The 26,446-nt window shown below is 40.3% G+C and overlaps 1 protein-coding gene across 1 annotated transcript in view; it reads right to left on the bottom strand.

Moving 5' to 3' along the window:
• Positions 1–2,926: 2,926 nt before the first annotated feature.
• Positions 2,927–26,446, bottom strand: part of SPIRE1 (spire type actin nucleation factor 1) — a 133,996-nt gene continuing 110,476 nt past the window's right edge. The window contains 8 exon segments of the mRNA XM_037379579.1: positions 2,927–3,188; positions 4,064–4,200; positions 4,287–4,314; positions 5,046–5,116; positions 6,650–6,787; positions 12,982–13,124; positions 14,012–14,102; positions 17,979–18,142. Of these exon segments, the coding sequence (XP_037235476.1) occupies positions 2,936–3,188; positions 4,064–4,200; positions 4,287–4,314; positions 5,046–5,116; positions 6,650–6,787; positions 12,982–13,124; positions 14,012–14,102; positions 17,979–18,142 (1,025 nt within the window). The 3' untranslated portion in view covers positions 2,927–2,935.

Raw genomic sequence — 26,446 nt, forward strand, 5'->3', positions numbered from 1 at the left:
TAAAAATAGCCCGTTCTGCAGAGAGCTGGGCAAGCAGCGAGCTGTGCTCCTTCAGGCGCTGCGTGACAGACCAGCTCGCTGCTGCTTCTTTTGCGGAGTGAAATGCCAGGATAATGTGGGGCAACTGTGCCAGAGAGGAAGGGATGGGAGGGAAGGGGAGAAGCAGCCCTCTGCACCCCACATTTTGTGGAGCCTGCCACAGCGTGCATCAGCAGCCCGGAGGGTTTTTCCCAGGGAAAAAGGGAGGTTATCCAGGCCCTGTCCCACGGCAGCTCTGGGCGAGCGACACGGAGCTCAATCACATCACCGTGGCGGTTTTGTGCAACCACCACGTTGCTGTTTGGTGTCTGCGCCCTGCCCTGCGCAGCAGAGCCCGCCCGAGCCAAGGGCTGCGGGGCACCCCAGGAAGGCGCAGGCTGGATGATGAGGCTGCGCCACTTCCCCGGGGCCACCCCAGGCCCTGCCAAGGCCGGGGGGGGGGGGGGCACAGGCGTGCCGTGAGGGGCTCATTTCCCTTTGCACACTCAGGATTTAGTCCTTGATCCTGCCTGCTCTGCAACGTCCTAGATCCCTCTCAAAGGGGAAAATAAATGTGCGATACTCTGCACCTCAGTGGCTGGAGGATACCAGGGAAGAGGGCTGCGAGCAGGGGACAGACAGGGTGATTGTAACGTGGCCGGGACATTTCCAGGAGAAAATGGTAAGAACAACAGGGGAGATGCAAAGTGAGATTTCCTGCATTTCTATCGGTCTGGTTTTCCTGACGCACTGTGCAGCAAGCACATGGCCTGGTTTTGGCACAGAAACAAGAAAAAGTGCTGATGTGACGGAGATCAGGCGACCCTTCCAGCAGCAGCAGCAGACCTTTCCAATCAGCCTGTCTGTGCTGCTCACCCCCTACATCCCTAGCTCATGCCAGTACTCCAGATGCTTTAATATGCAGGACACTCTTCCAGAGGTACCCTGAGGAGAGGGCCTTGACACCTGACCTTACATGGGGCAGCTACGAGGGGGAGTTAGCCTTGAGCTCTGCTTTCCTGTTTGCATTGGTTCAGAAAAAAATCAAACCATTATTTTCAGTAAGCCCTGCATATGCAAAAATCCTCATTTTCCAAGGGGGCGTTTAAAGAAAAATAAGGATGGATGAGTCCCTGCAAAGGTTTAAGGAGACTTTTGCATGTGCTTTTCAAATCAACTGAAAAGAGATGATATGAGTGGCTGCTCCAAAGGCTGCAGTGTAACATGCAAAGACCCTTTGAAGGGGAAGCCGTGTTCCCCTGGGCAGCAGGAGGCAGCCCGCTGTGGGGGGAACCCACCCAGCCCTGCTGCCCCACAGCCTCTGCGCCGGCCTCCAGCGCGCCGTGCCAGGGCTGGTGGGGCAGCCCGCCTTCTGCTGGGCTTTTCAATCCACCAGATTTGGACAGGAGAATCTGTTTTGATTCATACATCTTTAAAATCATGTTACAGAAATCCAGTGCCAGCTACTTTGGAGCAGTTCTGAGGTATCTCTCATTAATCTGAAGTATAGAAATGTTAATAAATAGATCTGAAACTTTTCTGCTATGTCATTCTATAATACACTGCTATATAGATATTAAATATGCCTCAGGGTATTAAAAAATTATGAAAAAGTTACAGTAGTTGATTTTCAAGTATTAATAACTTGGCTATGTTAGCTTGGTTTTAAATACCAAAATGATCTGGCCCCAAATTACGGAGTAAACTCTGGCTATGCCTGAATTTAAAAAAAAAAAAAAAAGTGTTTTGAATATAAAAAAAAGTGCAAAAAAGCATAAGATGTCAGTTAACGTTTTAACATTGTTGGAACTTCTAAACAACTAGTATAGCACTCTTTCGTGAGTGAATTAAAAAGTTAAAAAGAATGAAAAAAGATTAAAGAAAAAAAAGAGAGATTGCTCCCAATCTGAGACAGCACTGTCCCAAATTTCAGCAGAAACACGAATTTTTACAGCCAAGTTATAAACCCCAGAAAAAATGGGGTTATCAGTGGATATGCTGTCAGACAGAACTATAGCAGTATTTGTGTGCTCCATTATAATACAAATGTACACCTTACCCACCATTTTCTCTGAGTAACCACAAGAACAACTTTACAGGTATTCAGTTAAAATTAGAAGCCTCCCTTATTTCCCATCCTCCCCATAAACTGTACAACTCTGTCTACTACTAAAATTCACTGCTACTAGTAGTCATCATGATACATTCAAGATAGAAAGTAAACTACTAAAACCTGCTCAGGAGACACTTAGAAGTACACTAAGGCTTCGAAAGTACAGCAGCTCAGGGGAACGGCCAAACACACGGGCGAAGAGCTTCGCCGTGTATTTTGCCCTAGGACACAGACACTGCGGGGTCCCGTGCCGAACCCTGATCTCAGAGCAACCGAAACAGTTCAAAGAAAGATGGTTCTGACCACAGTCGTTCACACTGGGTGTCCGGTGTGCAGTATGACCTTTTGCTGTTTTAACTAGGACATGAGCATTACTAGGGTGGTAATGCCAATATGACTTACTGTTTGCTACTGTGCTAACACTGACACTTTGTTAGATTTGGTTCTCCTTTAAACATATGTTTTCAGCTCATCTCCTGAAAAATGATTCAAAGTATGGTTAAAAAAAGATCGAAAGCAAGAAAAAGGCTTTCTAGTTTCAATGCACACACACAAAAGAGGCAACAATTTCAAACTATTGATTTTCTTCCAGTGCGAGCAGCTGACCTGTTGCATATCATTCTGCACAGAACTAAACATAGCGTTCTGTGTCTCTGGGAACCACTGGAGTAGGAAATCCTGTGATCTAATGCAAATTCAAGCCAGTCAAGTGAAATGAAGCAACGTAATGATAATCCAGTTTCCGTGACCTTGCTCATGGACGATGACCTCATGTAGACAAAAGCAAAGAAAAAGGCACAAGGCTCAGATCTCGTTGATAGTCCTTTCAGAGGGGCAGTATTCAGAGGTTCCCGGTGACGACATGTAGAAGGACTGCGTTTTCCTTTTTAACCTGGCTCGCTTGTTGGCCAGAGACAGACTGCGCCGGCTTGAATTGATGATTTCTGAAATAAACTTCTTGCAGTCCACACACACCTCCATCGTGCTCCAGTCCTCCATTAATTCTTTGGGAAACTCTTCATGTGACTTATCCACAGATTTGGACCTTGAGGTCAACCTGAAAGGCAAAAGAGCAGGACCTGTCACTTATTTAGCAGCATGGCAGTGGGCATCAAGGGACGCCTTCAGGAGGCAGCACATCAGAACGGTCTTGATTTAAATCTTCCTTTCTCCTTCCCCAGAAATGTTAGGGAGACCTAGCACCAGAGAGGACAGCGTCTGCCTGGTTCGACAAGATTGCAGGGTCACCAACTGAGGGCGTGTGTAACACTTACCTTGGCAAAACCAACCTTACTAATAACTATAAATAAATAATGCGTTTGGCTCATTGACACAGCAACATAGCACTAGTTATTTATGCAGAGGGTTTATACAGTAGATCCCCTCAAAAAGGAGCATTTTTTTTATATTTAATTTCTTCATTAGCTTTGACAACCATCTATGTGTAAGATATAGAATCAGTAGGTAACTTGACAATACCAAAGTGAAAAAAATATTGAAAATTAGAATTAGAAAAATTAGGGGAAAAAAAAGATCTATCTCTGCAAGAAGTCATTGAATTCCCATTCAGTGAGTGATTCTGGCCTGCAAGATTTATCTCTGGAAAGTCTATTCATACCAGAAAAAGACAAGCTAAGGAAATTTTTGTAGAGGTCCTACGGAAATACAGTTATCCCATTGCTGACTCATATTATTTTTCACCTGTAATGCGAAAAAGGTTTGAGACACACTGTTGGTATTTCTATTTTGGTAAATCAAAGCAGTAAGTGGGAGAGACATGGATTTTCAGGCCTCAGAAAAGTTACTACAAGCATTAGACACATTGACAACTACAAAACAGGTAGACAGCATCTTCTTAATGATTGGTAACTCAATATGAAACACTTCGGAAGCATTTGAAATAGACACATGTGAGCTAGGGGTGTTTCTCACCTGGACATGCTTCGCAATGAATGGTGGTGACTGGTAGAGGGTTTCTCTGGCCTCATAAAGCTCTCTCCTCTTTGCAAGGTTGAAGGTCCCAGTGAGAAGATGGGGAGAGTAGAATATGGCTTTGATGGCAACCGCATCTGTTGAGAGTACCAGAAGGAACATGAAGTATCATGACAAACATTACAGCTTTTTAGCTGATCTAACCATAAGTTTACTTACTTACTTTTTTGCAACACTGTGAGCATACAGGCCTGTGTAAGAAAGCAAGGGCATAAATTATTTCATTAGGAAAAATATTTAAATCAAGAATAAGGGATAAACGTTTTCAGGAGTGAGAATCCTCCCCATCCTCCCCTTAAACAAACACTTTTATATTTCAAGTTTCTTCAACGTAATAACTTTAATCACTGCATGAAGCTAAAAGCAAGGAGAAATGCTAAACAAGAACTACAGCTAAATTAAAAAGGAGGGGGGGTGTGGGGGGTGGAGAAAGCTGTTTTTCCTCTAAAGAAACCTCCTTTGGTGAGACAGTAACTGTGATTCCACAGATCTCCAGACTTACTGTCTCACTGTTCAACTTAAAATTTTTCATTTTGCCTGCAAAAGATTCCTTTTCCCTTCTCCCCCCATCAGTACTCCAAACATAATCCAAAAGGTAAATTGCCTTGAAATGTTTTCCCCAACAACAGAGATTATGGAACTGTTGACTGGGGAGTCTGAGTAAATTCCACCTCACTCTCCCATGAGCACAAAAGAACATATGAGTATTCCTCTCACCTTAAAGCCAAGAGTTTCTGCCCAAGGAATCAATTCTGTCACTTAGGAAGGAACTGGTTTTGCATAATTTTTTTTAATATCAACTGTTACAGAAATAGAAACAATCAACAGTATGCAGTGGAAACACCTGAGAGTTTCTAACGTATAAATCAGTATTTTCCCCTCTGAAACGGTACCCCTTTATTAACAGATACTAAGTATTTACCTCTTACAGAACTGACAAGTGTAAGACCAGGTAAAGAAAGAGAACCTTCTTGTTCGACAGCAAAAGCAGAGCTACAAGAACAAAGGAGTCCACAATGTTAGGCAAAGTCCCACACAGTAATGACTTCATCTATCAAACTGCTATCAGCGAGAGCACAGCTGCAGTACTACATCCAGTCCTGGGGTCCATACTTCTACAATGACATTAAAAATAATGGTCCAGAACTGTATATTCATATATTTATAAACACTCCTTTATTTTTTTACCTAAATTAAATAATTGTCAGTTATTTATTAACTTCTTTTACTTCTCCTTCACTGATGTTTATATCATTGCTACACAAAAAAGAAACAGGAAAATAAGAGTAATAGCAGTAAGGAAGGGTAACAGTTACACCTGAAGAACATAAGAACAAATGGGCACAAATTCAGCCATGAATACATTCAGACTGGAAATGGTTCCTAACCACCTGGGCCAGGTCTGGGACACAAAAGATTTTGCCTGTGATAACATTTGATTATTTTCTTCCAATCTTACATTCTTGAAAACTCGAGGAGGTGCAGGAAAGAGCTATTATAGCAATCTTACTTGAGGAAAACCTGCTTTATAGCCAGATAAGAAATCCCGCGTATTCAGTTTATTCAAAGGAGATAGGGATCACAGCTTAAGAATATTTCTAGGAAGGAAAGGCATTGAACAATGAAAAGTTTTGCAGTGAAACAAAAGATGACATGCTGAGATCCAGAGACTCACGTGAGGCTACATAAATTTGGTTAGAAATAAAAGTGAACGATTATAATAGCAGGGTAAATTAATTAAAGCATCAACTTACTTTGAGATTTGATAAAAACTCATTACTAAGCTTTATATATCAAGACAATAGCCAAGAGACGAATCTAATGAATGACATTTTAAGATTCTCATTCCTCCGCCTATCAGTGTATTAAATGTTTATATTAAATCTGCATACTAGACACAGGTAGGCCTGTAGGTAAAATACACCGTGAAGTCAAAATACACTTGCTGGAGGTGTTCAAGAAACACAAGTCAAAAGTGGGAGAATATGACACTGCTTCTACTGGTAAATTCCAATTCCCAATCTGCAGTTTACAGAAAAAAATGCGTTAGTTAACGGATTGTCTAATATTAAACCTCCTTCTGGGGTCACATGTTGTCTGACTTCTCTGAAGGCTTTCATTCCCTCTTTGCTTGATAGTAAGGATTCATATGAAAAACTTGTAGCTCGTACACTTATCTGTAATTCTATTTTCTGGAATAGAACTGCTAAGCAATGCTGCAGAAGGCATGGGGACAGAAATCGCTTCCGTCAACGGAGTTCAAAACTTACAGATACGCTCTGGTAATTGCAAACACTACTGCATTTTTATAGACAATCTGAACAAATAAGGTATTCCCATGAAAAGTTTTGATGTTTCTGCACATAATCCAAGGAAGCTGACCCACGCATTACACATTTAGGGGGATGTTTGGCGGGTATCTCCTCTTTCTCTCCAATACAGGGTAAGAAACAAGTGTGTAAATGGGAGGCTGGTGTGACTGGACCCTGTCAGTAAGCTTCGGAGCCTCCACAGACTCAGTCCTACCTTTCCTTTCTTGAGAGCAGTGTAGACGTCTTTATATTGCTGGTACTTTTCCAGCTCTGCCTTCACCAGCACCTGACGGATGTGCATGACCTCTTCCACCGTCAGAGCCAGACATTCCACCGGGTAACAGAACTCCTCCTGGAAGCCAAAAAAACCCATTTTATTTCCAAGCCAAATGGCTTCTTCCAGATTTCAACCTAGACAACCAGCCACCTGGTTAGTAACTCCAGAAACGGAGGGTTTCTCCCTTCAAACTGGAATAGCACTGGCTCATTCGTGGGCATCACATGAGTTCCAAACTGTCAGGAGACTGCGTTAGTGTGATCTAAATTGTCTGATGTTCAGCCTTCACAACAAAGACAGTTTTCTTCATCCTCCCTCCTCAAACCACTTGACCCTTCTCTCCATTTGTCTTTTGTTATGAACATTTGTTTCAAACGGATTGACCATCAGGCTTATAATTTGAAAGGGAAAGGTAATTTGGCAGATGGCATTACTTTTAAGTATACTGTTTGAAGACACGCAGTTTCTCTGAGACTTTGTGATGCCCAGAGTGGCCAAGGAAAGTTGTTAGCAGCCCATTCTAGCAAAAATTTTTATTCAGTGGTACCACATCTTGGTGCTTACATGATCAGAATCCCACCAAGACTACAAGAGGTTACATCAGTTCAGGCAGAAAAGTTCTCCTTTCTGCCCCAGGAAAGTAACAGCAGCAATTTAAGCTTTATAGAATAAACTTCAAATACAAACCAGGCAAACTGGTTACCCAATGTTGCATTATTAATGGCAGAGGCTCAAATAGAGACTAACAACACAACCTTCCACTTACAAATTTTTTCACTTGCTCTGTATTACAGCATTTAGGAGAATATTGAGTAGAGAACTTCTGAATTGGGTACCAGAGAATAAAAAGCACCAACCCAATTTGTAATCCAGCCCTGTACTTGATTATACATTTCCAACAGAAAGACAGAAACCTCTGTGGGAACTCCCATCGCTTTATGCTTAGTGAACCTTTTCAGTCAGCCCAGAGGGGCTACTGTGCAGTAACGACAATGACATGTAATGCTCTCTGAATAAGTGAAGGAAATTTCTCCTGCAAATACAAAGACGTGGCTGACAGTTTGGAGATCTCGTTTACAAATTGAAGTGATGAATTGGATTAGTAGTGAAATGCTCCATTTCTATGAACTCAGAGGTCTGTTCGGTCTTTCCGTTAGATTAAAAAGAAAATCCTTCTATGTTGCAGACCTGGCAAACATTAGCATTTAGGAACCACCACATTTTTAAAAACTGTTGTCTTACCTATCTAGAAAGGGAACACAAAGAAACTTCACTCTGTTTAAGGTACCCCACAAAAGACTAGAATTGAGTTAACTTTGTTAGATTTGCCAGCTAAATCTTTGGGGTATAGAATCACTAGCTTTCTGGAAAGAACAAGCTACATCAAAAGCGACTGCAATTTGCTCTGACGTGTAAAACTGCACAGCCAAGACAAAATAACTTCTGTTCCTTATGAGCAACTTTACAGCTAACTAGCAGCAATCAGCATTTCATTCTGGGTTCTTCCCATAGCAACTGCCTCGCTATGGAGAAGGCATGGCTGAAGGCTGGGGTGAGCTGGGAGAGGAAGCGGGGGGGAAAGTGTGATGCACACAATGCCAGCAAACCCCCTCGATTCTGCATCGTGGGAGGCTGAGAGAAACTGTCTGAGGTGAATGAGGCTGACTGAACGCTTGTACTCAATCAGAGCTTTAAGTCCTTCAGAAATACGTTTCTTACTTGAAGCTCTTCCTTCCCCCTCATGAATGCCCGTTCCTTTAATTTACAGAACGATGACTTCAGGGAATACTGCTCCTTTGAAGAATGTCTGCGGATCTGCTATAGGTGTAGAGCAGGTACTAGGGAAATAGTGTGGGCCTGTTGTTGTACCAATCGAAAATTATTATCACTACAGCAAACAGAAATAGCTAGCAGGCACAGGGGAAACATAGAAAATGTTCACATGTTTAAATGCTAATGTTTTAATTCCAGAGGTTACACAAGGACAACAAAATGTTAATGCAACATTAAATGAAAGATAAATATTATGCTGATTTCAGAAAACAGCTTGATTTCCCCCCCTCCTTCCTTTTCGGAGTAGAAATAAGTACACAAGAAAATCTTTTGTTTCTACACCACCTCTAAGGCATTGAAATTAATTAAAATTATGCTAAGCACTGGCTAAACTTCATTAAACAATGATGCTTTGGAATTATTGCTCAAACTTCCAACGATAATCTGCACCCAAATTAGGCAGCTCCAAGTGAGAGAACTTCAGCTCTGCAACACTCACATACAACAGAACATACTAAAGACAAAATGTGGTTTGAACAGTCTTGATTCTCTGGAATTGTACTCAATACTATTTTAATATTAAAGACAAGTCAGTATTCTTACTTTTAAAGGGAAAAAAATCTTACTTAAAAATACTATTTTGAACTTAAAAGTTTCCATGATCCTCATAAGAATTGGCTTAACACTTTGTGCAATCATTTTGTATACACCGTAATAGCTTAAGGTGTATACATGCAATTTTTTTACGCAGGAAGAGCATATAGTAAGAATTACATATCCATAATGTGAAATAAAGTGCTTTGTAGGTCATTCGCAGCATACGCACACCTAATAGGTCCTTATGACTAACACATTTTTACACTAATATATTCCTTGTAAAACTTCTCATTAAAGGATGTCACTAGGCGTTCAAATGAGCTGCACTAGTACATTGCAATATGAACAAGTGCTGGAATGGCCTCTAAATTCTGCAATTCACAATTAGTCAAGCAATCTAAATTCTTGTTGATTTTGCAGACTAATAATTTCTAAGTAGTCAGCTGGATATCTCAACTATCAACTCTCTTGCAACAAGTTTTACGCTTTCACTCAACGTTTGGGACAAGAAAAAGCAGGAAAAAAATCAATTATTCATATTCAATTCTACATAGGGGTAAATGAATTAGTTTTTGTTTTCGGTGGATTTGTCTTCCCTGGTACTAGCTATTAGCTATTCTGCAAGTTCTGATATGTAAGCGTGCTGAGGACTGAAACAACACATAGGTTTTCAAGTAAAACAGATTGCAAATGCCCTTCCGTTCTACGTAGTGTAACTTGGTAGAAACATAAAACCTTATTCTTTTCAACATAGTCCAAGGATTACAATAGTTTTGCTGGATTTTTGCTGCAGGATCTTCATGTGCTGTAACATTTAAGGTCTGTCCCATTGAAAATCTTGTGATGTTGCATTTTTAGTTTGCTGTCCTTTCAGAACTGATTTCTTTTCCCCGTGAGGTGATTGAAGACACACAAATACCCTACACACATTGAAATCAATGTCAATCAGGTGCAATGTCCCAGTCTAAGCTTTAATTCTTGCCACAGCTTAGGAAGTGCTCCCCTAGGAGGGAACATGCTGGTGAAGGTGATTTCCAAAGCCAGCAAAAAGAGGCAAACCTTTGTGGGTTTCCACCTGCTCGCAAAAGCTCTCTCACAGAGATAGTACATAGCCCCTGCCACCCCACACATGGCTGCTTCAATGGGATGAGAGCTGAGCAGAGAAGCTGTTTGCATAGTTGAAAAAAGTGGTCTGAAAGTCATCCTTGGAAATAAACTGGTTATCCTAGGAACCTGAACAATAGATAGGAAGCAGAGAAGCAAATGCTGTGTATAAATGAAACCATTAGCTTTGGTCCTCTGGGTCAAGAAAAAAAATGATAATAATAATAATAATAATGGTAATAATAATAATAATGGTAATAATAGTAATAATAATTGAAAAAGAAATCAGACTACAAAGGCATCCATATGTACATCTCAGGACACTGGCTTCATCTCACTGATAAAGAACCAACTCGGCTCACTACAGCAAGCACACCAGCAAGGCTGACCCCCAACCCAAAACCACTGAGCTGCCCTGCCCTTCCATGTAGCACTGGTAGGGTGGCGTATCAAAAGGACTGTGTTTGGCATTCTTCCAAGTTCATTTCCCCTCCCCACCTACTCAGGTCTAAATCCCTCTGTCTGATGAGATGCCAGTTCACAAAACCGTCGTTAGTATGCAAGACAGACCAGTTTTTTGCTAATCCTGCTAAGAGACTGTAGCAAAGTCCTGCCTGTTTTCACTGGCATTGAGGGCTATTTATTGACAAGGCCTCTTTCGCCTTGGAGAGAAACTGCAGTCACGGGAGCAGGTGATAAGAAATGAAACTCCATCAATCCTGGAGGAAGGGATGAAGAAGTGTGAAGTCAAATAAGAAGTAAGTAATATTCTGCACTTAACTGAGAAGCGTTCACTTCGGGAACAGCAACGTTACATAGGCAGCATCTGGCGCAGCCACTGAAAGGAGCTGGCATCCCGCCGGGCACGGGGAAAGGCTTGCAGTAAGCTCCAGTGTGGAACTGGGCCAGTGCCCACACGTCAGAAATCATCTACCAAACTAAAATCGAAAGTATTGTGGGAGTTGCCTGTCACACCCTAGAGGGCACTATTGCCAAGTTAAAGACTTAGGTCTCCAGGCACCAAATAAAAGAGGTTCTTATTAAGGGAACATCATTTCACTACCGATTTTCCTTCTTTCTCACTCCACAGCCAAAACCAAGCTAGGTGACAGTTCTCTAAAGATTAAAAAAACAAAACCAAGAAAACCTCAAGCACAATAGAAACTAGTAAAACCCTTCCCATGTGTCACCACATCAGCCTGACTAATCTAACAGCTTCGACTCCTTTTTCCTTTAGTATTTTTAAGGGGGAGTGGAGTAATTGCATTCGTTTTTCTGAAATGGTTTTATTTTCCATTTCTGTGTTTTTCTAGTCGTATGTCAGTGAACAGACTGACAGACCGAAAATAGGTATGCGGTCAAAAAGGTCCTATTAAGAAACTGGTTAACCTATTTAAAGTAACAGCCTCATACATGAGATGTTTAAGTTGCATCATCCCCGCAAATATGTATGAGATCAATGTTATGATGTAACATATTTAGATACACTAAAAAAGTGATGGAGCAAATGTCTCAGTATAATGCTTTCTCCCCTCCTCCCTTTAAACAATATGTCTGTGAATGACTCGGGGCCTATCAGAAAATAAAGCTTGTGCTTCCACATATAGTGAGCGCAGCAGGCAACAACAGGGCAATCCATTTTATAGGACAGTGTCTTCAAATGCATGCTGAAGTAACCCTCCGGCTTGGTTCTGCTGCAACATGTTGTGCTCCAGGTCCACTTTGGCAGAAGAAGTCTACCTGTGTTGTGCATTTATCAAGACGCTACTACCTGACCTTCGCCCGGAGTGAGAAACTACTTTCTATTTGGAAGGATGTAATAAACAAAATCCAGCAGACCCTCTGAAAAGAAGAGGAAGAAGCTTGGAATATTTGGAGATTATTTTCTTGTTACTGTTCAACTTTATCATCTAATAGGTTTGGAACCCAGCCACCATCTCTTGGGCCATCAAAAACACGCTTCAAAGCCCATTAATACCACCGCACTACAGGATTGGGCAAGTGAATATTCCCTTTCTTTCAAAACTAGGATGTGTTTATTGATTTCTCTGTCCACCAGCACTTCATGGGGCATACTTCAAAACCCTGCTGGTAGGAAAAGAGACTAGGAACACATCCTGCATGAAGTTACAAACCACTAATCAGTATGTCAGCATAAATGAACCAGGATTTCATACCCTTTGCTGTTTGTACTCTGTTGGAAAACAGCTCTCAATTAAAGCTAATTGATCAAATGTACTGTACTTTCTTTTCAAGCAGTAATACAGGTTTTTGCCTCAGTAACTTCATCCAAGTAACACATACAAACCTTGATTTGGATTACTGAAAGAGCTTTCATATGTATCAACATTACTACAAAAGTTCTTAAGGTGGGAAGAAAACACTCCATTCATTCAGCCATTAACTAAAATACTTCCAACAACTAAAAAAATCCCCCAAATCCCAAAATAGATCCATTGCTTTGGAATTGTCTCTATTCAAATGGAAAAATCAGTAAGGTGAAGTTCATCTGTTTTGGTAACATTCTGAAATAAAATCAAGACACGTGGCTTTACCCAGAGTCCTAATCAAAGTGCAAATGTTTTCTGAGGCACCTGTACCTGGGATTTTGAATAAATATCCTAGAGAGACAAAGTTCAAATCTTGATTTCAAAATGTCTTTAGTAGCCAAGAGCTGTTTCTGAACTGAGGAGTTTTCTTTGGGTCAAGTTCTAATCACACTGAAGCCAAGTTTTAATTTTCATTATACTCTTAGCATGCTTCTTTTTGTCTCTCCTACCACCCACTCCACTTACAAGTGATCTGGAGCTGTGTTTTGAAGGTGGTAGGAATTGTCTCACATTGGTTGGTGTTTCCTTTTCAATGGAGTGTCGTCTCTGAGGTGGCTGCCGTCTCTCGGGCTGTGGTGTAGATGATATGGGCAAGAACTTTGGAGGCACTAAAGATTCAACCAGTGTAAAAAAGTTAGTTCTTGTAAGACAGACTGTTGGACAACATTGCTCAGTACTTAAACCAGCCACTGACTTGGTAGAATTCCCACTATGGGTGGCTGAAGTTACACATCCATACTCAGAGCACCTTCCAGACACGTATCACATTCATCACATCTTCCAAACTGAGAAAACAGGAATACTCATAAAACTAGCAAATATAGGGTTGCTACTAGCAGTTACCATTGTATATAAATTCAGTGTTTCAGGGTACTGCTTATTCTATTTATTTTACCATCGTGCATAGAAAATACATGCACAGATAACAATTTCATTACAAAACCTTTCCAGTGAAACTGAAACACCTTGAAACAAATGAAAATTATTGCTACACAGTAAAGTCTGCAAAAAAAAAACAAAACTGTGCCTGAAAAATAAGAGATCCTCGCCTCTTCCCAGGAAGTACTTCTGAAAAATACCAGTGATTGCTACACATCTTTCAAACAAGTACATTCACTGCCACGGTGACAGAGATGCAAAAAAACACTTAAATTGGTCTTAGGCCAAAATGTGTTTCTGCAGCAACAAATTATTTTATGAGATGAGCATAACTAAACCAGCCCCCATTCACTTGTGACCCTCTACAGTTCCACATCAGCTTCAAGTATTGAAATCTTCTGTTTCACAAATATATCCACATACGGTGGAGGCTAACGCCTTCCAATAATTAATCACATTTGACCTATTCAGCAGGTTCTAGTGTTCAACTTCAGTGATTTATTCCATTAACAACACCCAGCTTAAGCTTTCTAGAGAAGTTTCAGACAAAGTTCATAGACCAGAAGACAACAGAAGTGTGTAAAAGTACCCACTGGGCTCTCTCATCAAAACTCACTCTTTCTGCTGCTGGTGCCTTCTTGAAAGGGGTCTTCCACTTGTGAGGGGGAGATGCTGCTGCTACTTGCTGATTTGTGTACTGATTCCTCCTGTGTGGCAAGAGGAAAAGACAGAATTCCTCAAGGATTGTTTTTTCTTCTCTTACTCCTTCTTAGTACGCAGAAACAACAAATATCAAAGGTATTTTGCATCATTCAATCACTGAAAGCCCTAGGAGAAGTCCTGAGAAAAACATTGACTCTACACAGGACTGAGTAAATAGAATTTTCAATGCTCATTTTTTTAGAAATTGGAATAAATGGTACATGGTTGGAATTCACTCTATTTAACTACTGCATGAAAGAACAAGATCAGAAGAGAGGTGCATGAATCCACTGCAACTTGTTGATCTTCCTCATTGTATTAAAGGACTTTTAAGGATTTGCAGCTAAAGGAGATATGTTAACTCAACTGTACATCTCACGCTAGCAAGGAATCAACACTTGGATTCCTCTGGTCTTCAAAGGAATGACAGCCACTCATACACATGATCAAAGTAAAGAGAAATTAATCTGATCTTCACTGTCCTGTTCTCTAATCCCTAACCATGGTGCCTTTCTCCTTTCTTCTGTATTTAAAAGAAATCTCATTCATTATATAAGCATGTTTCATCAGAACAGCCAAGAGCAATTCCTGCAAGAAGAATGAAAGTGAAACAGGCTTTGACTAATACCTTTCAGCTATCTAAAGCATTATGCCACCCCAATTATTAAATCCTTTGCTTTCACCTAAAACCTCTGTCTTCAGCCACCAGATACCAGCAAGATGCATGTCATCACAGGAGCCTCCCAAAGGAGCAGAGTTGAAGGACTGAGTGTGAATGCTCTTTAGCTCTAATGTGAATGCTTTTAACCAAGGAGACTTACATCATTTAAGTTGTTAAGATTAACAGATCAAACAAGTGACCTGCTCTAAAATCCAGCAAGTGGTTGACCTTCTCTCTCAGATTTCCTTAGTTACATAAATCATAAGCAGAAAAACCTCCACTGGCTGAAAGATTGCTGTCTTTTGTAACAGCAAGTCGGAAGAGAAAAGCTGGCAGGATCATCTCAATGAGCACCATGCATCACAGGAGAGAGGCCTCTACAAACTCCCATCAGGAGCTCCGTCTTTATACTTAGCCCAAGGGTACGCACTGTATGCGAGGACACCGTGATGTACACTGTTCCCACGTATATGCCACAACATAGCATTCTGCAAAGGGACTCAAACCAGCTTAGATCCCAAAACAACACATTCACTTTAACGTACCAAGTGTGACCCCGCAAACCGGTTGCGACAGGAAGCTTCTAGGGAAGTTTGAGCAGCACATTTAACATCAGCTGTTTTTTTTACAGAAACCAGTACAGTATAGCTACAGAGCTAGGTAAGATAGCTTTGCATATCACTGCTTTTCATGTTGCATGTTTGCCTCAAGAGACCACTGGAGAACTTGCAAGACAATGGATACATTGATACCCCTTCTAAGGGGTGCAACAATGTTCACAAGTCTAGTGTTAAACATTTAAATTTTGTGAAGAAGAATAACCCCTGTACAAAGGGAACTACTGAACTTCACACTTTGTAGAAGAGTGGAAGATAACTCTTCCATTGCCAAAGATGCTAACAAGCTAAGACAAAGAATGAAGCAAGCTGTCAATTAAAAAAACATAACCATGGCACTCTGCTGCTCATTTTTATGAATAGTAGACTATCTGACATTTTACATTTGAGGTTGGATCAACCCAAAATCTGCACTTTTCCACAGCAGACTAAACAATTAGAATTGTACATGTACTGAGAAAGCTGCAAATTTAAAGGCATCACCTTAAAACATCTGAATATATTAGTAACATGATTTTTGTCCAGATAGCTGTAGCTTCATTAGGAAGATACCATTTTTGTATCTGCAGCAAAAATCAGTTAGTTTGCTACTTCTCTTACCCACACAAAGTAAAATGGCACTTCCTGCTTCCCCTTTGAAACTGTGATTCTAATGGAGATGCAGAAAAAACCAAGGACAGAAAGCAGGACTGGTTTGTACAATATTCAACTTTGCCAGCAAATGGGCACAGGGCTGTATCAGGCCTTCCACCCCTAATGTTGGGGCACAGGCTGCATCGCAACACAGCTGAGAGAAGAACAAAGGGGATGCAGGGGGAAGAAAATGCATCTGCCTCATAGCTCGTTTGGAGCTCAGCACTGCAGGTATTTGCAGCTTGTAATTTAGGGCATAACACTGTCAAAACTTAACACCCAGGGAGTAACTCTAAATATGTTAAGCCAAATTCAAATTGCAGGCAAAGGGGTGGCCGAGTCATTTATAGGCGATCAGGATGACAACACATACTCTCCTCTGTGTGTTACGTACAAAGTAAAAGGAAAGAAATAAAACACTGACAGAGCGATCTTCACTTACTTCAAATGTTCTATGTCCCACTCCTTTCGTCAGCTCAGAAAATTTCACCATCGAGCATCTTAATCGTCTTAATTGCTTCACCAGCTACTTCTGTTGACTCAAACCAGTGCAGCATCTGTTCTCTGTGATAGCTCAGTATGGCTGTTTTATTTTTAATTTATCTTTTGCTGTATGTTCCAGAGCTTATACTATATGAATTGCTTGCCTACAGAGCGCTCCCTAATCAATAGTCACAGTCGGACATCTTGTTTTTCCCTCCTACACGAATCACTTCACGTTTCCCTTTACAGAATTTTCTTTTACTGACTTCTGCTTATTTTTCCATGTGAAATATAATGCTGCATTAGCTTCGGGATGCAGAGAGCTATAAGCTGGGAAGCTGTAAGTTCAAGATCCAACTGTCATTGACAGGTCTTAATATTCCTGCACCCTTCCCAGCTTCATCCATATTAACAAAACCTCACATAGACTCTATTGTAATTTTAAAGACTGCTGAGAGATTTCAGAATGCAAATCTCTTCTGCATTCAGAATAGATGCACCGAATTATGCACCCACACAAGTCACCCACAGGATAACCCCTAATATAAAGAGAGCCAATCTTTCACAGATCAAGAAAGTATGCAGAGAGATAAATTTCTCCCCACATGTATTTCTCCCCAGCTTCCTATCTTTCAGCTTAGATGTCTTTGTAAGCACCCTGTCAAGAAACCCCTCCTTCCCTATTTACTAGAGAGAAAGAGTCAGGGAAGACTGCTTTCCTCAGGCTAAAATTAGCCTCTGTGAATAAACCCTGCCTGCATGTGCTTTCCAGACAGATTAACTTTCGGGAAGGTCCAAACTCAATAATACTACTGGTCCAAAAGACAGAGCTCATTCTTAAGGATGTATTGGTGCTACTTCTTGAGGATGCAGCTTTTAAGCTGGGGAGCTCTTTTAAGCTTTTCTCTTTTTTATGGTTTGTTTGTTTTTGGGTTTGTTTTTTTTTAATCTTTTAACTCCCCATTTGGGATTCAAAGTTGTTTCCCCATCTAAGTGGCATTTGCTTGTCCCTATCTGTGAAACATTTGCTGGGTGTTACTTCCCAAGCCTATATAGCGAATGCATGCACTGACATTTGCACCATACTCTGGCACAGCTGATGCTCTTTATTTAACAGCTGGTACAGTGAGGCTGGCTTCACATCTGAGTCCTTTAGTGACAGCTCCTGCATGGGTGCCAGAAGGGTGCAACACATTTGTCTGCATTCCCAAAAGCCTAATTGCTACATACACATAGTGGACAGATACTGGGCATTTAGAAAAATAAGTAAATAGTGGGTTTAAGGCCAAAACTGGCATTTAACCTTTTAAAAGTATATTCTCCTTTTTGAGGTATGATCTAATATTTTGAAAGTTCTGTGGGCTGAAAAGGCAGTCATGGAAAATTCAGATGATAATCTGCAAAGTCACTTCTCAGCTGATCAGCAAATTAAGAACTAAGACACAATTCTGACAAACAGACAAGCAAGTTGTGTGCTGAATTTTTACCTCTGAATCTGAGCTGTCGAGTTCAGCCAGCGTGGGAGCCTTAAGGAGTCTCTTGCGTTGTACTGTCACTTGTGTGGCCCCATTCTGCTTTCCTTGTGGTGCCAGGCCACCGTTCACTACAGAGGCATCCACTAATTTTCTTCCAGCCTCTGGTGTAGATACATCTAGCAAAAGAAACAGAACAATTGGTGTTTGGACCTAGTTTTTATTTTGCCTTCTCAAATCTTACTGTCAAGGAAATACACACAAAAGGAAAAAAAAATATTGTGGTAGTTATACGTGTGCAATTAATTTACTTTAGGAATACATTGCTCAGAGAAGTACAGGCAATGGTTTGTGGTACAGAAGCGATATGAAAGAATGAAAGCAGTGGAAAAAGCAACAGTGCAGAATACTAAAAACCAGCCTCAGACCAACATCAATCAACTTTTTTTAAAAAATCCTGTATTAAACCTGAAAATATTATTTCTTCAACTCATAGTCTATAATTAACTATATCACAAGTATCAGAAGAATGCACAACCATATCTGGACAAGTGGGTTGCCAGTGAATCTGAAGACAACACCACACAGAAATTAGGAGGTTTAGCAGGAGTACACCTAGTTTTTCCAGTGAGGACAGAATTACACTTCATTGTGCAGTGTAAAGGAAAAGTAATGAAAATGAGCTAAACAACTAGTGTTCATCAAAAACATGCACGGTTCTTAGGCTTGCAAGGTCATTTGTATTAAAAATACATCTGTGATGTCAAATCTTCACGTAATTGCACAAACATGAGGCTCAAGCTCTATTTTCATCTACCTGAGTTTTACAAGGATGTAACTCCACTGAGCAAATTATTTGGGATTTCTGCCAGTGTGCAATGAAGATGCATCTCGGATAATGTAAGCATTGGGTCTGCTGTGCTTAGCCCAGCTTAGCTTAGACATTAAGATAATGACCTAGGCTTTGATATTTTAGGAGAGCTTAGAGTTTGGTCTGATAAATCAGTTTTATCCCTGTAAAAGTACAAAGTGCAGTATCCCAGTTGAAGAAAATTATGTCAGAGGGAAAAGGAAGAGAAGCTTTTAATCTCCCATTTGCATGTACGCCTAAGCATCTGGCCTTTCTACAAATGTGGTTTTCTACCCATGTAATTACAGGACTCCTTCCCCAGTCTTGTAATAACAAAGTACCTCCAGGTATTTTAAGGCTAGGGTAACAACGAGTTATTATTCCCATTTTTATATGTGGTGAAAAGAGGCACAGAAGGTCAAATGACTTGTACCTTAGGTTATCAGGAGGACTATGACAGAGAAATGATATCACCCTGATATTCCTGGTGCCAACAATGTAAGCACTCACACATCATTTGGAGTTACTTACATAGTTGCCCTGGTATAAACAGACAGAGTCACAGCTGCTACAACAAATTTGCACCGATAAAGGCTGTTCCTGCACTACCAAAACTACACAGTCTAGACAAAGCCCCAGTTGCAGTTGTAGGTGTGTTTTACAACATTCTCACTGGAGCAGCTATTGAAAAGGAATTAAGAAAAGGAATAAGTTAAATCAATATATATTTTAAAGAATTAGGTTATTGTTAAATGCTGGAAACTGAGCTAGAAAGTAGAGGGGATGTATTATAGTTCCTCTATAAATCATGCCTTTAACTGGGAGCGTAAGAAAAGGTGATTATTTGGACTGTTAAAGTCATGGTGACATTCCAAGCCTATGAATCTGTGCACTACAGTGTTACTGCCTTCAGGTCCTCCCTACAAAGAGTTGCAATCAAAGACTCTCTAACCCTTAGTTCCTATCTTCAAAGGCTTTGCTAATGGGTGTCCTGACTAGCACTATGGCTTATAGGTCATGGTTTTTTTCCCCTCCTAGATTTCTGTGAGTACAGCATGGGCGTCCTCCACATCAAATGCATTCCTGCTCTAACAGCTGCTCAAGACAATCCCAGAAAGCAACAGCAGGAAAACAAAACCCGAGCTGCCTCACCTCCCTGCTGCCAATACCACTTCTTGAGACCTCATAATTAGCTGGCATGCAGTTGATTGAAGAAGCTCAGGGCTTCCCGAATGAGCAACAGAAAAACCTTTGATTTGTCTTCTGATTGCACAGGGTGGTTCCTGAACAGACTGCGCAATGAAGCAGTTCCAGCACCACCAACACAACAGCCAAAGGTGGTGTCCCTTCTCCCAAAAACTTCCTGAGTGGTGACTCCCCTGCCTGATGCTAGGGAGGGTGAAGAATGGCCTGTAAGCACTGCTGGACTTGCTGGGAGAATAAATGATGGGATGGCCAACAGTATTGCCTTCCTTCCAAAATAAAAAAACACCTGATAAGTCTGGGGAAAGGACAGAGAAGGGAACATCCACAAGACATCCCCTAGCACTATGGGAGGTGATGGAACAGATATCCAGGGTACATCATACATTGTTTCCTGTTGTTAGGTTGCTTTGTTGTTGTTTTGTCCTGGTTTTGTTTGTTTGCTTTGTTATTTTGTTTTTGTGTTATTTGGGGTAGTGGTGGTTGTGTTTGTTATTGTTGGTTTTGTTTGTTTTGGGGCTTTTTTGTTTTGTTTTCTAAGAATTTAGGCCATATTTCTTTAGGCCCCAGAATGGAAATTTCTGACCCATTTTGGAGGTAACCGATGTAGTAAATCACCATCTACAAAGACTAAACTGTTATTTAAATTCACACATGTATGACTTGTTCATACATATTGTTGAGTTGTTCTTATGTTGGTTTATAAGTCTTCTCGAAATACCTGAGAAGTATTAGGTGAATCAAGAAGACAATCCAACCTAGTATTTGTTTTGAAGGACTCCTCAGTAGGAAAAGTCATTTATCAACACTCTTTCCTCTAAAGGAAAAAAAAATAAATAGGGAGTTTTTACAACTTGCAAGCACTAAAGAATAAAGCCCCCCAAAAAAGTAAAGTAAGAAATCATCCCATTTATAAAATCTGTTTTGTCAACAGTGCTCAAGTTCAGTTTATCATTACCGCACTTAACAGTACTGGATACATATGAATAAATGGATTACCATAATTTAAGGAAAGCATAATGAAATTGTACAGTTTCAGCAAAAAGATTTCAAAAAAAAAATAACTTGTTCCAAAATTAAAAGCAGAATTTGTTAGCAGATACAGACCAAAAAATTACTACCTTGTTTAAGCTATTTTAGTGATGTACTCAGACAACAGCAACAGTACTGGGTGCAAATAATTGTACATCATCATAAATAAAATTAATCACAATAAATGAGTCAGAAATAACCAATACACTACTGCTTATGAAAATGCATGGCAGAAGAAATTAATGGACAATTCTTTGAAACAAAACCCTAAATCTATTTTTTTAAATAGATAGTGGTTTACAATCTCTAGTTTCATAGAACATCTAAATGTTTTGAAGATGATTCAAATGGTATTAAAAAAAGGCTTGCGTGAGCAACAGTCTGGGATTAAGATTTTATTAGTCAGACACACTAGGAGAGTGTCATTTCTCCCATGTTTTCATGCAGCAAGTACAATGAACACTACCTGCAAACTGGATGAGTATGTTTGGTTTCTTTTGAGCTTCTAAGCTATCATTACAACAGGCAAATGAATGTCTTGTTTTGATTACTTGATCTTTGTGTTGGTCTTCCCTGACTAGCCTTAAGAAGGGGGAGAGAAAAGAAACCCACCCTAGGATAAGATGAAATGAGCCTTTATTTACATGTAGGATTATGTGCAAACCACAGCAGTCATGTAACCATATGCTGTCTGCCTCCTAACCAGCTCTCCTTACAAAATAACAGAAACCCGAATTTTGTTCTATACAGCAAATGTACTCCTCAACCTTATCATTTTTAGACTGAGTTTAAAAGAAGGCTAAAATCGATTTGCAGAGTTAATATTGATTTACTTTTTGGTAGTTATGGTGATGATAATACACTGGGAAAGATTACATAATGAATAAGGATAACAGAGATATACTGTTCCTTTCAATGGACTTAGATGTTGAAGCCAAACCTGAGAACTAATAAATCAGCACAGCAAACCACCGGTGTTTTGCTGGTGTTTACATCACATTTATTATTGCGTTACCTAAATCAAGAGATTACCAGGACCTGGTGGAGTTCTTTCCTCACACTGGTCTGAGGCACAGATCATGTAAAGGCAACAGATACACATCACCTCACAGGGGTTGGGAACAACAGGAATAATCCCCGCAAAGTTTGGGTTTAAATGTTTCACTTTCCTTTTTCTTCTCTCCTTGCACCCAACACCCCTGGTCCCTGCTCCCCAAATGTACAAACTGTTTCTGTAGTAACAACTTCAAAGCAGCCATGCATACAGCTTTGAGGTAAGAGCTTGAGTGTTGAGTGGGAATGACAGATCTTTTGACCTGCATTCAACACAGTGCATCGAAATTAAGCTGCTTTTAAACTGCTTTTCTATTTGAGGAAGTGGGCAATTGCCTGCCTTGTCCCTTGTTGGTATCGGAGTACCTCTCAGATTACTCATTACAGGTGGCTACTGCTTGCTCCTTCTATTCTACCGGTAAGAACAGCAGTGTAGAAGGAGGTCCCAGGCACCCCCCTCCTCTTCTCTTCAGGGTAACAGCAGGCAGATATGAGGAGCCAAGCCAGAGTGACATATCAACTACACCAGCTTGGTGCCAGCAAAAGTCTTCTCAGAACTGGTCTGCATCTTCTCAGTCGCAGATAGCAAGCATAATATATGCCTGCCCCCACTCTTTAGCACTTAGCAGGAAACGCTTCTGTTTTTCAGCTGGTTTGTGGTTTTTTTTGTGACAGCAATTCCATCAAGCAGAGAGTAATGAAAGCAGTGAAAAAGCAAGTATGTGGAAACAGTGATAAAAGCACAGTATAGTTCCCTGCCTCCAAAATAATGGAAAAATGAAAAGCACGCAAAGCAACAACATTCAGAAGTACTGCTTATCTGCTTACTGTCGACATTCCAACCCATCTAATTCATTTGTACTGCTCATTTGGTGTCTCACATCCACCTAACTGGAATGTTTTAATCATCCTGAATTTACTTCTGAAGACAACTTATCAGATCACTCAGTCATGCCATATGATACTACTTGCTGAGAACCACATGACTTGAAAAAATAAAAACAATCACATTTGGAAGATGGATAAAGAAAACAGGAAGAGTTCTTCAGAGGTCAGTCAAAAAAGAGCAAATCCAAGTACAATATAGATTGCTATGAAACCATTTCTTTAAAATAAAAACATGGTGATGAAACAATGGATTATGAAGGGAGCTTTTACAAAATACTGTTTGGATTTTAACAAATGAGGATGTCTCAGGATTCTTAGAAATAAAAGGCAAAAGAAGAAGCAGACACATGTAGGACAGATCTGAACCTCTCCTTTTGTTGGTCACTGGCACATTCAGTTTTATAGTCTTAAAACTGAAGGAACTTTTGGCATATCTGAAAGTAGCAATACTTTTTGAAAACTGAAGTTTGCCTGTTTGTGGTGTTATCTGAACCCCTGGGGACCCTCTTCAGCTTTCAGTGGAGTAAAACATGATACCACATACATATATAATTTGAATCCCACCAGACAGCTGTAGTAGCTGTACAATACATCATATGTATAAGGTGTCACAAAAAGGTTTGAGCTTGATTAACAGCTTGCCACCGCGTCTGATGGAGAGAGCCTTTTCCTTTACCCCATCCACCCATGATGATCACAGGCCCTCAGCCAGCTCTCTGATCATCTGATCAGATAGTAAGTAGGTTTAAATCACTAAAAAAGCAGAAAACAAACCTGAATAAAAAAATGTAAGTATTTTTTTCTGGGTGACATGAGTTTAACCAGATCATCTGGGGAATAAATGAGCAGGACTGGCACAAAGGAGAAGGGGGACTTACACGGGAGCTTGGGGGAGGAGAGGCAGCAGTGAGAGCCCCTCCTTGCCTCTTGACAGTGGCAAGCTGTTTACTTGGCTCAGCCAAAACATGAAGCCATGTTCACAGACAGGTCACTTGTGAACTCTGCTCCCGTATTATAAAAACTACTGCATTTTTTTATATTATGGTAATGGAAGAAGTTCTATACGGTCTTTCTACTTCACAATATGCTAGCATTTCACTCAGATTATGCCTTACTATGGGGAAAATAACCACGTGAGGTTAATGGGTACATAGAGAAACACAGAGGATGAAAACTCTGCAGAAGTTCTGGATGAGATGTTCCTGTGCAAGTGGAAAGAAGGGGGGAAGGTACAGCTCCTGCTGCTTCTTCACAAAATGAGAGCATAGATTTATTTGGAGACTGTTTTCTTGGAAGTCACCTCGGGGAACTTAGGTAACAGCTAGCATAAGAGCTCTCCTCAGCAGACAAACCTTTAAGGCTAATGTAGAGTATTTCCAACCTCAATGACGGAGTCTTTGGGCCTGAGAATCCTGGAAAGTTAGTGTACAATGAGGGAGGAATTAATTTATTTTCTGGCTAGTAGGCACACACTCTCTCTTGACATTGCTGTCTCTGAAGTAGAACACGTTCAGTTACTAACGTTCAGTGCTGTAACGTCCTAATTAATGGCCCACCAAGATGAAAGTTTAGATTTTGTATTAGCTGGTTGATGAAGGGTCAGTTATCAAATCCGCTGTATCAGCTATTACCAGCAAACCTTAGCAACTTCTTTTGCTAACCAGTAAAGAAGGAAGGTTTAGCCTCTTCTGAGTGAATGTCTTTGATTTCATGACTCACAAAGCATTGACCGTAAAGACACTCAGTAGAACTGAGTTCCTTTCTAGATTAGTATTCATAGGTATATTTCATTACATCTAGAAAGGCAGACAAGTTCAAAACTAGGTTTTGGATCCTCGTGAGAAATGAAGTACTACAAAAGATGGTCTAGTCAAGAAGTGAGTGTAAAGACACAAAGGTCATATTAATAAGTAAGTAAATCGGTCTTGAAGGTGACACTGTATTCTGCAATCTTTTTCAGAGTTTGGAATAGCTCTGGGCCACCTTATTTTGATTATTTATTTAAACAGAATTCCAGCACTCTATTTCAAGTGAAACACAGTTGTTTCCTATATCGAGGCATCCTTTTGGGGCAAGGGAAATGTAGGTATTAATAAGTAATTTATCTTAATTTTTATTTTAACTGACCATATCTTGGAAGAATCCCTTCAAGTTTCTTTCTTAAATGGGAATTCAACAAACAGATGGAACAAAATTCACAATAAGCACAATAACCACGTCAGGTATTGTTGCAACTTTTACCTGACAAGTCAAAACTGTGTGACATGCTAAGTGGCCGCATTGCTGTAAAAAAGAAACAAAAACAACAAAAAGAAAATGATTCAACTATTAGAAAAGCAGAGGGGTAATGAAACCAAAAGATTTACTCCATTTGAGACATTTTGGATTCTGTTGCCTAAATCCAAAATGTGTCAGACATACTATTGCTTTACTGTAGTAAAGCTCAAAGTCTGAAAACTACAGTAGCGTAAACAGGACTTGCAAACAGAGCAATTACAAATATATTTGTATAGTTGTAGAATGAGATTTTTGGAATTCAATAAATCAAATACCAAAACAAGAGCCAAGTACCTTAAAAACAGAATATTTTCAATTAAAATGCCATGAAAGAGAGAAAGGGAATAGCGGGGGGGGGGGGGGGGGGGGGGGGAGGGCTGAAAAAAAATCTCAAAAGTACAAAGCCACATTTCACACAAGTTTCAGTGACCTGAAATAAAGATATTTCTAACTTTTTTAAAGCATAATCTCCAATGATTATAATTAAACTAATAAAGAGAGACACTCAAGCTAAGCTTGAGCAGTAGTTTCCTTGAAGAGGATCGAAAAGGCCAAACGCAGTGTGGTTTGTGCTGATTCTTGTTCTTTTTGCAAACCTTAGGTGGACTTAGCCTTTCAAATCTATCCATAATATTATCCTCTTTTTTCTGGGCCTCTAACCATTTCATTCCTAGACAAGAAAGTGGTCATATGTTCTTTATTTCTGGAAGACCTACCTATATTACCAATTAAACAATGTAATTCAGGGAGCGGACACTCAAAATATTTTTCAACTGAAAACAAAATTTTAGTGCACTAATCCCGTAAGCAGGCCAAGCCCAGCAACAAGAATGTATAAGAACACGTCAAAACTGGTAGCAGCTTATCTGTCTTACTTGACAGGTGATAATCATGCAAGTTGGTATGAAAGGCCTGTCACCCATACATACCACTGCATTAAAAGATGTTTAAAAAAAGGTTGTGCTGGGACAACTTTCGCTCATGAGAATAAATCTACGTGGTGAACACAGTAGAATGCTCACTCAGAGACAGATTTGGGAGTTTCCTGCAGTTCATTAACCAGACAACATCAGCCACAGAAAACGGCTACAGAAAGAGTATCTAAATCCCTGTCCAAACTCAGCATAAAGGCAAATACATTTTAAAGCATAAGGGTATTTACCAGCCAATGCTGAATTCT

Source organism: Falco rusticolus, chromosome 3, assembly GCF_015220075.1.
Source record: "Falco rusticolus isolate bFalRus1 chromosome 3, bFalRus1.pri, whole genome shotgun sequence".
Classification (NCBI taxonomy): domain Eukaryota; kingdom Metazoa; phylum Chordata; class Aves; order Falconiformes; family Falconidae; genus Falco; species Falco rusticolus.